The 9,851-nt window shown below is 35.9% G+C and overlaps 2 protein-coding genes across 2 annotated transcripts in view; both read left to right on the top strand.

Annotated features, from left to right (window-relative positions):
- The window catches only part of LOC103506562 (sorting nexin-14-like), a 10,527-nt gene extending 4,101 nt beyond the window's left edge, over positions 1-6,426 (top strand). Inside the window, exons 2-10 of the mRNA XM_026821582.1 lie at positions 1,063-1,528; positions 1,726-2,181; positions 2,378-2,569; positions 2,724-3,149; positions 3,379-3,546; positions 3,702-3,896; positions 4,334-4,498; positions 4,687-4,838; positions 6,349-6,426. Coding sequence (XP_026677383.1) covers positions 1,063-1,528; positions 1,726-2,181; positions 2,378-2,569; positions 2,724-3,149; positions 3,379-3,546; positions 3,702-3,896; positions 4,334-4,498; positions 4,687-4,838; positions 6,349-6,426 — 2,298 coding nt within the window. The remainder of the gene's footprint in view (positions 1-1,062; positions 1,529-1,725; positions 2,182-2,377; positions 2,570-2,723; positions 3,150-3,378; positions 3,547-3,701; positions 3,897-4,333; positions 4,499-4,686; positions 4,839-6,348) is intronic.
- A 546-nt stretch (positions 6,427-6,972) lies between these two features.
- Positions 6,973-9,535, top strand: LOC103506550 (procollagen-lysine,2-oxoglutarate 5-dioxygenase). Its single transcript, XM_008470946.3, has one exon. The coding sequence runs from the start codon at positions 7,218-7,220 to the stop codon at positions 9,420-9,422; it is 2,205 nt and encodes a 734-aa protein (XP_008469168.1). The 5' UTR covers positions 6,973-7,217; the 3' UTR covers positions 9,423-9,535.
- Positions 9,536-9,851: the final 316 nt, after the last annotated feature.

The following is a 9,851-nucleotide window of genomic DNA, read 5'->3' as shown; positions in this document are numbered from 1 at the left end:
TTTTTTTTAAAATTCAAGTAAGTAGTTAAATGCAATAATTTCACATTTTGTCTTGTACCTATGTTAATGAAATAGGTAAATACTTATTTAATGCAATGAATAATTTTATTGTTTCAGTTATAATTTTACCTTACCAGATTTAACCAAGATTTTGTCAAAAAATTGGTCCTTTTCAAATTATGAAGGTGTCGAGGAACATCACAAGAGAAAACAACTCATAAGGCAAAACACCAGTGACCCTGGGTGCAAAGTATGTGGAGATGTCAATTGTGTACGAGAACAAAGTCCTACACACAGTACTAAACCATGGGAAGATCTTACCATACCAAGAGATATTAATCAAGCTATGGAAAATGTAAGCACAAAAAAAAAGAATCCATGTTGGGGTGGTTGTCAGTTCCCTTCCCCTTACCGCTTCCCTTTCTCGACCAATCCCTTACCCACTCACCAAAAGAGTCAAGAAAGTAAGTATTCAACCTGCATTCAAAACCATCTGCAGATACTGTGTGGATACTAGGTACCTACTAGTGTGTATGGGTTTATTTAATTATTAGCTTTCCTTTTTCTTTAATAAACTTTATTAGCTTCCCCTTTTCAAAATGTCACGATACGCGACTGCGAGCTTATTCAGAGAAAAAGTGGGGGACGTGCCCAGAAAGAGGGGGTAGACCAGAGAGTATGGGAAGTGCTCAGAAAGAGGGAGAGGGGCACAAATGATCATGCGACCATTTGACCGGTAAGCGTTTTCATCAGGGGCGGTCGCGGTGTCAGCCGTTCTAGGACTCAATTTATTCACTTCCAGATTGCCCTAAGTATTTGATGACTGATGAGGTGATGAGCTTTAAAGGTGTGCCCAACAAAGTCGACCAGCTGTCGATCGACCATCGATCAATGTCGATCTACAACTGCTCGTGGGCTGCCAGTTGGAAATCCCTGTATTGACCATCCTGTGGAATGAAATAAAGAGCTTTCACCTTTCGCACGAAAGTTCAAAAAGTTCTCCACTGTATCATCATACATCGTATTCAGAAAGTAAATTTAACCAACTTTATCCTCTACCGAATATTCCCTCTGTGTACAAAGCATTTAAATACAGTGGAAAAGTCCAAAGATATTAAAATCAATTGGCACTTTGCATTGAGTAATAGAAATGTTGAGCTAGATTATCTGAGGTGCATAACACGGCAACTCTTACCTACCCTGTTGCCATCATCATGCAACAACTGTAGAACATTTTACCTTCTCAATCAGGAACTTCTCTCTGGCTGGATATTATTGCCACTATCAGATGCAGCGGCAGATCCCACTGTACTAAATACATTCCTCTTTTATTTATTGTCGCCGAAATGTCAACCAGATAGTGGTAGTGAAAAAGAAAACTCTGTTTTGGTTGTAGAAAAGAACGATATTGAAAACAAAGTTATATCACCTTTGCATAACAATGATGCAAACAAAGGAACAGAAACACAAATTGCAAGTGATGAATCAGAAATGAAACAAAATCAACACGAACCAATGGAAAATGCACGTAGGTCAAATGCTGAGGCTTTAAAAAGGATTGACCAAGAGCCAACACCAACCATCACTAAAGAAGTTGAAAACACTAATCAAAATGTCAAATTCCTTGAAAATTTCGCACCAAAAACTGAAAATATATCTGACCTATGGCATCCTAAATTGGAAACCATTCTCAAAGATCAAAACCTCTTGTATGCATTCATGCAGGTAGGTCAAATGCTGAGGCTTTAAAAAGGATTGACCAAGAGCCAACACCAACCATCACTAAAGAAGTTGAAAACACTAATCAAAATGTTAAATTCCTTGAAAATTTCGCACCAAAAACTGAAAATATATCTGACCTATGGCATCCTAATTTGGAAACAATTCTCAAAGATCAAAACCTCTTGTATGCATTCATGCAATACTTAAAATCTCAGTCTGATATAAATGTGTTGCAATTCTGTCTAGATATTGAAGAGTTCAATTCAAGAATGCTAGCACCTGATCTTAGTCCAGAAGATTTGGATATATTATACAAAGATGCATGGGACATTTATTCCATTTACTTCAGTGCGCATTCCCCCGACTGTATTGAGTTTGACCCAAAGCTAGGCCAAGAGTTGCGTAAAATTCTCTCCAAAGATGTGAGTAAGCTACGCACCTCTCCGCCCTTATTCAAACGCATTCCCCCGACTGTATTGAGTTTGACCCAAAGCTAGGCCAAGAGTTGCGTAAAATTCTCTCCAAAGATGTGAGTAAGCTACGCACGTCTCCGCCCTTATTCAAAGCATATGAATATGCATATAATAAGCTTGAACATTTGCATGTTGGAAACTTTCACAAGAGCGAAGAATTTTTCAACTATTCTTATTCAAAGCATATGAATATGCATATAATAAACTGGAACATTTGCATGTTGGAAACTTTCACAAGAGCGAAGAATTTTTCAACTATATATGTGGTCCCAAGATAGCATCCTCTAATACAACATCAGGTCTTAGTTCACCAGAGTCTCTTGATTCCCCGTTAAAAAGAAAGAAAAGTCCTGAAGGTCCTGTTGCAAAACTTGGTAATAAATTGCAAAAAATAACTGGCGTTTTGAAACCCAACGTTGTTCTTGAAGGACAAAAAGACTTTGCAGATTATGTACAGCCAGAAGTTGAGGTAGAAATTGCGCCCGTTAAAAAGAAAGAAAAGTCCTGAAGGTCCTGTTGCAAAACTTGGTAATAAATTGCAAAAAATAACTGGCGTTTTGAAACCCAACCTTGTTCTTGAAGGACAAAAAGACTTTGCAGATTATGTACAGCCAGAAATTGAGGTAGAAATTGCCGAATCTGTCAAGGAGTCTGAAACTATACGAGACCTATCCAAATGGAAAGTGTCAGTTTTTAATTCGCGAGTGAAATCAAACCCAAATTTCACTGTCAAGGTAGTTCGCACGGACTTGCCCTCCAATGATCCCGACTCTGAGTGGAGTGTGTTTCGTAAAATAAATGATTTCTACACCTTGGAGTCCAAATTGACGGAATTTCATGGAAGTTTTCCAGATGTTCAGTTGCCACAGAAGAAATTGTTAACCCCCTGCCCTGAGGATAGTAGAGTTTATGAAAATTATCTTCGAAGTCTTCTATGTAAACCAGTACTTAAAGGTGAGATAAAGGATAGTAGAGTTTATGAAAATTATCTTCGAAGTCTTCTATGTAAACCAGTACTTAAAGGTGAGATAAAAAAACAGAACAGTAGACTTTACATACCTACCTAGATATAATTTATTATTAAATTAGCCAGTCGGCCTTAGGCCTCAGGTTAATACCTTATCTTCAACGACTTTTTGTTTTAAAGTTTTAAACCATTTCCATCTGCTCTTCATGCTTACAGGCTCGGATTTACTGTGCGCATTTCTCAAGGCACCTACATTTGAAGTAGAACAGTTTGCTTTGAGCAGATTGTTTAAGAAGTCAGTTCCAGCTATCAGCTTAAAGAAAGAGCGAGGTCAACATTTGGAATTTTTCATACGGAATTTTCTCGAGTCTACAAAAACGAAGTGTGCGCATTTCTCAAGGCACCTACATTTGAAGTAGAACAGTTTGCTTTGAGCAGATTGTTTAAGAAGTCAGTTCCAGCTATCAGCTTGAAGAAAGAGCGAGGTCAACATTTGGAATTTTTCATACGAAATTTTCTCGAGTCTACAAAAACGAAAGCGAGTAAAATTGAATGGAAAGATATCAGTGAAGAATTGAAACCACGCCATGTGGTTAACATGAAAAGTAAAGTATTTGGTAACAATTTGGACTTGCCAGAACGAGATGAAAATATTGATAACATTGGGCTACAGTTTGATACATCTGCAGTGACCAGAGTGTTTGATGGACCAACCAAGTGTTTGCTATTTATTGGTGAGTATAATGACAGTTATATTTGATCGCTAAAGCGATCGAGTTTGATACATCTGCAGTGACCAGAGTGTTTGATGGACCAACCAAGTGTTTGCTATTTATTGGTGAGTATAATGACAGTTATATCTGATCGCTAAAGCGATCGTATAGTAAGGTTAAAGAAAATACCTATTGTATTGAAGGGCGATTTCGGTGCAGATCCTAAGAGTTTGATACATCTGCAGTGACCAGAGTGTTTGATGGACCAACCAAGTGTTTGCTATTTATTGGTGAGTATAATGACAGTTATATCTGTTCGCTAAAGCGATCTTATAGTAAAGTTAAAGAAAATACCTATTGTATTGAAGGGCAATTTTGGTGCAGATCCTAATTAATATTTTAGAGGATTTATCATCTAGTTTCTTCAGATGGTAACAAAAACGTCTTTGATTTTTCAGGCATGAAAAGCTTCAAGCTGTCAGGATCAGTGTTACGGCTGGTGTTCACAATTCTCACTCTATTCAAATCAAGCCTGGACAGTTTGATTTATATATTAGTTTCCAAACTGTTGAGTGCATCGCTATCTTCCAGTAATTTGGCATATATGGTGTATTTGCTCGAATGTAAGTTTTGTACCTATTTTATTTATTTGCCATGCAAATAAAAACGAGTTAAGTATAGATATAAAGGGAGGTTCTGTCAGCATTGAAAACACCAATATACTTATGGCACATCCACTAAAATATTGACTCTCTCGATCATTACTTCACTAGATAAGGATAATTGACGTTTTCACTGTTTGGTTTCACAGGGAGTCTCTTCGAAAACACATCCACGGTTGATCCCAAAGAAATGAAAGATTCCGTGGAGAAAAGTATTGAGAGTTGTTCTGCTTTCTTCAGACCCGTCTATCGGAAATGTTTTGCAACACTGCAAGATCCGTTACTGAACAAACAAGTAAGTGTAAATCCTCAAGTAGTATTACTTATATCTTATCAGACTTTGGCACAAACAAGCAGTGACCAGTGTTATTATAGGGTTAGGTTAAATGCAAGGAGTTTTCACAATTAGAGCAGTGATTAGTGTTATTAGAGGGTTACGCTAAATACAAAGAGGAGCTTTTCTTTTCCACAGACATGACTTCTGCATAGTTACCTAGGTAGCTCTGACCATTTGCAAACTTTAAACCTATCCCTACACACCCACCAAATTGCCTTTTTTTTAGATTTTTAGGGCATAGAAATATGCATATCTACACAAGTACTGACATTCATTTTTAGTGGCATTTGTACCTATAGGTAAGGTTTAGGAGCTGTTCCTTCTAAGGCTCAACCAATATATTATACCTACGGGCTTTACCTTAACATCAATGAAGTTGAGATTCAAGATGAGTAATTTTTCAGACGGCTTTAAAGCTTTAATAACAATTTATCTCGGTCAAAAACTCAAAAAGTAAAAATTGTAACAAAACTAACAAAAGAAAGTAAGAAAGTTGAGTTGCTCAACACAATTTTATTTTTTTTCGTTATTTTGATTTTTTTGAATTTTGTTTACATCTTGCAACTTGCAATGTTGCCAAATGTCTGGATTCAAAATCTGGCGCGAAAATTTCGCTAGATTTTCGCAGTTTTCGCTAGAATAATGATTAATGCCAGCCTAGTTAGCTTAGTTGGTAGCGCGTCTGCCTTGTAAGCGCTAGGCCGCGGGTTCGATTCCCGCCCGGGGCGGATTTTATCCTGATGGGATAATGTTCGTTCTCGGAACGGCTGGCTTTCTCCTATCCTGTCTTCCTTCTCTCCTCGATTTCGGGACGATAAGACCATAGCAGTTAAAGTTCCCTCTGTCAAACCTCTTAAAAAAAAAAAAAAAAAAAAAATCAGGAATACGAGTACATTCATGTACTTATAAACGTTTTAGGAATGACCTTAAGCAGTTCTACTAAAACCAAATGAAAGGTGTTTTTATGAGAGGAAAATGGACTTTAAAATAGGATATACTTCGGTAATATGTAATTACGAACATAGAACATATAACTTCAAAACAATTATACGTGCTTACACAAATACACAGTATATATACTTACCTGGTTCTTGTTCCTTCTCAAGTAGGTTATCTTAGCTATTACACAATAAGGAACTTGCACAATATACAATTGTTTTATTTGATATACATTTTATGAAGAAAAGCAAGGAGTCCCTGGGTATCTTGAAATTTGTGAAATGTATCTTGAATAGTTTCAAATAAATCTGGTTCCATAGCAGGAGATGATTTGATATCAAGCACTGGAAAACAAAGAGGAGATATTTCAGTAAATGACAAAATTACTAACATTGCTTAGAAAATAGAAACAGGTATTCAGAATCGCTGACGTTAAATATTTTTTTGCATGCTGGGTTGGACTTTGTTTTATTGCTTGAAGGCATTGGCTTGAATCCCTTAGTCAAAAGTCAACAGTCCTGATAGATAATTCCAGAGCTTCTTCATCCTATATCAACATCTGAGCTCTCATCTCAGCTTAGTGATACAGGTTAAACAACAAGAGGAACTGTGAATATTGACATTCTTCTCACAGTACTAGTCCTCAGACTCTCAGAGTTATATTATGATTTTTACTTTAAACGTATTTTACCTTGAACCTAAAAGCACAACCCTCAAAAGAAAGAATAAAAAATATAATGATTAAAAATGATATCTTAAAATAGGATAAATCTATTAATTGGTAATTGTTTCTTTTTACAATGATTTTAATTAAAATTAGGTTAAAAAAAAAATCATCAGGAATACGAGTACATTCATGTACTTATAAACGTTTTAGGAATGACCTTAAGCAGTTCTACTAAAACCAAATGAAAGGTGTTTTTATGAGAGGAAAATGGACTTTAAAATAGGATATACTTCGGTAATATGTAATTACGAACATAGAACATATAACTTCAAAACAATTATACGTGCTTACACAAATACACAGCGAACGTGTATGGCGGGCCTAAGGTTTATCAAAGAGCATAAATTAAAGTATGTGGCAGTTTGGCAACACTGTAATCTCATTTTATTTAATTTTTTAATTTTTTTATCAGTCAGAAATTCAGATTTCAGATTTATGTATCAGAAATACAGAAATCACAAATCAGATTAGTAAATTTAGGAGCGAGATGCGAGAGGGTTTCGCGTTTTAAAACTTTTTAATCAATTTTAATTATTTTTATTCATAAATTTATTTAAGTAGGTACCCACCAACTCAAGTGTTGTTTAGTGTTTTACACCTTCATCTTTTCCCAACTATGATGTGTGGAGCTTAAAGTTGATTAGAGTTTCTTTACCTCTGTAAGTACCTACAGCAAAATGCTTTCAAATTTACATTTGAACTGTCTGATTTTATCTTGTGTTGTATTTTTTATCTCTGTTCACTGTAATAAAGTCAAAAATATTGATGAAGACAAGTTCCTAGTTATCACTGTAGCTAGCAATGAAACTGATGGTTACAAGAGATTTATACAATCAGCAGAAGTAAATAAATTGCAGGTCAAAACCCTTGGTCTGCACCAGCCATGGCTAGGGGGAGACATGTCTTCTCTAGGAGGTGGTTACAAAGTTAACTTACTGAAAAATGAATTGGACGAGATGGACATTACAGATGATATGATTATCCTAGTCACTGATAGCTATGATGTCATTATTGATGGAGGTGTTAATGATATTCTTGAAAGGTTCAACACATTTGATGCTAACATTGTATTTGGTGCAGAGAGGTTGTGTTGGCCTGATACAAGTTTATATGATAAATACCCTGCTGTTGGTTCAGGCTATAGGTATTTGAACTCAGGAGGTTTCATTGGTTACGCCAAGGATATCAAAGAGTTAATATCTAATAGGTCAATTAAAAATGAAGAAGATGACCAGTTATACTATGCTCTTCTTTTCTTGGATGAAACTCTACGTACAAAGCATAAAATTGTGCTAGATACTTTGGCAAATTTATTTCAAAACTTGTATGGCTCTCTTGAAGATATCAAATTGAATTTTGATCTTGATGAATTTGTGCATTTGACAAATACCAAGTACAATACAAACCCAGTTATTATCCATGGAAATGGTAAATCCAAGATAGAATTGAATTCATTTGGAAATTATCTTGCAAAATCTTGGAAAACTTCAGGTTGTACAAGGTGTAATTTAATAAAACATCTGGATTCCTTAAAACCAGACCAGTTTCCATCAGTGCTGATCTCAGTGTTTATTGATAAACCAACTGCTTTCCTGGAAGAATTCCTAAATAAAATAGCTAACTTAAACTATCCAGCTAAGAAAATATCCATGTTTGTGTACAACAATCAGGAATACCATGCTCCATTATTTGATGATTATATCCATAATTTTAAAACCATGTTTAAAAATGTCAAATACATTGCTCACAACTCCACAGTAAATTCCAAGGAAGCAAGGAACCTTGCAGTGGAAAATAGTCTTCACAAAGGTGTAGACTTTTACTTTTATGTGGACAGTGATTCTCATCTAGATAATCCTGATGTGCTTAAATATTTGGTCAACAGGAATGAATCCTTGATTGCTCCTCTCTTGGTAAGACCATTCAAAGCATGGTCCAACTTCTGGGGTGCTTTAAATGCTGATGGTTTCTATGCTAGGTCATTTGATTACATGAATATCATAAATGGAGACCAGGGAGGTAAAGGTATATGGAATGTTCCTTATATCACTAATTGTTATCTTATGAAGACCTCAGTTATTAAAGCTACTAATATAAAAACCATTTACACTCTCAACTCTATGGATTATGACATGGCTTTCTGTACAAACCTAAGGAACAAAGGCATTCATTTGAAGATTGACAGTACTCAAGAGTATGGGCATCTGGTTGATAGTGAGAACTTTGATCCCCAGAAAACTAATCCAGAGGTTTATGAGCTTATCCGTAATCCTTTGGACTGGGACTTGCGCTACATCCATCCTGAATATCAAAAAAGTTTGTTGCCAGACACAGTCAATAATCAACCCTGTCCTGATGTGTTCTGGTTTCCAATTGTAACAGAAAAATTCTGTCATGAATTTGTTCAGATTATGGAAGCATATGGTCAATGGTCTGATGGAACAAACAATGACAAACGTTTGGAAACTGGATATGAAGCAGTGCCTACACGAGATATTCACATGAAACAAGTTGGTCTGGCTGGTGTATGGGCTGAATTCTTACGCAAATATGTTGTGCCATTACAAGAACGTGAATTTATTGGATATCATCATGAACCTGTCAGAGCTCCAATGAGTTTTGTCGTACGTTATAGGCCAGATGAACAACCATCATTGAGACCTCATCATGACTCTTCTACTTATACAATCAATATTGCTTTGAATCAAGTTGGAGTAGATTATGAAGGTGGGGGTTGCCGATTTATTCGGTACAACTGTAATGTAACAGCTACCAGAATGGGCTGGATGTTAATGCACCCTGGAAGACTTACACATTATCATGAAGGACTTCAAGTTACCCAGGGCACTCGGTATATTATGATTTCTTTTGTTGATCCTTAGTAGGGTTTATACGCGACCTCGAAAAACTGGAAAACCTGGAAAAGTCATGGAATCTGAAAATCGGCCAAAAAGTCATGGAATAGTCATGGAAAATCGTGAAAATTTAAAGAAAACATGGAAAAGTCATGGAATTTGCCACCCGGTCAAAAATTAAAAATGTTTAAATTAAAGATCAAGTAGTCATGGAATAGTCATGGAAAATCGTGAAAATTTAAAGAAAACCTGGAAAAGTCATGGAATTTGCCACCCGGTCAAAAATTAAAAATACATGGAATAGTCATGGAAAATCGTGAAAATTTAAAGAAAACCTGGAAAAGTCATGGAATTTGCCACCCGGTCAAAAATTAAAAATGTTTAAATTAAAGATCAAGTTTTTTTCCGAAAAACGGCCTACGGCGCACTCATATTCCTTGACGTTCTGCATATTGC

The sequence above is a fragment of the Diaphorina citri genome, unplaced genomic scaffold (genome assembly GCF_000475195.1).
Source record: "Diaphorina citri unplaced genomic scaffold, Diaci psyllid genome assembly version 1.1 scaffold245, whole genome shotgun sequence".
In the NCBI taxonomy this organism is placed as follows: Eukaryota; Metazoa; Arthropoda; class Insecta; order Hemiptera; family Psyllidae; genus Diaphorina; species Diaphorina citri.
The sequence above is the reverse complement of the archived record's forward strand: the minus strand, read 5'-3'. Positions and strand labels throughout refer to the sequence as shown.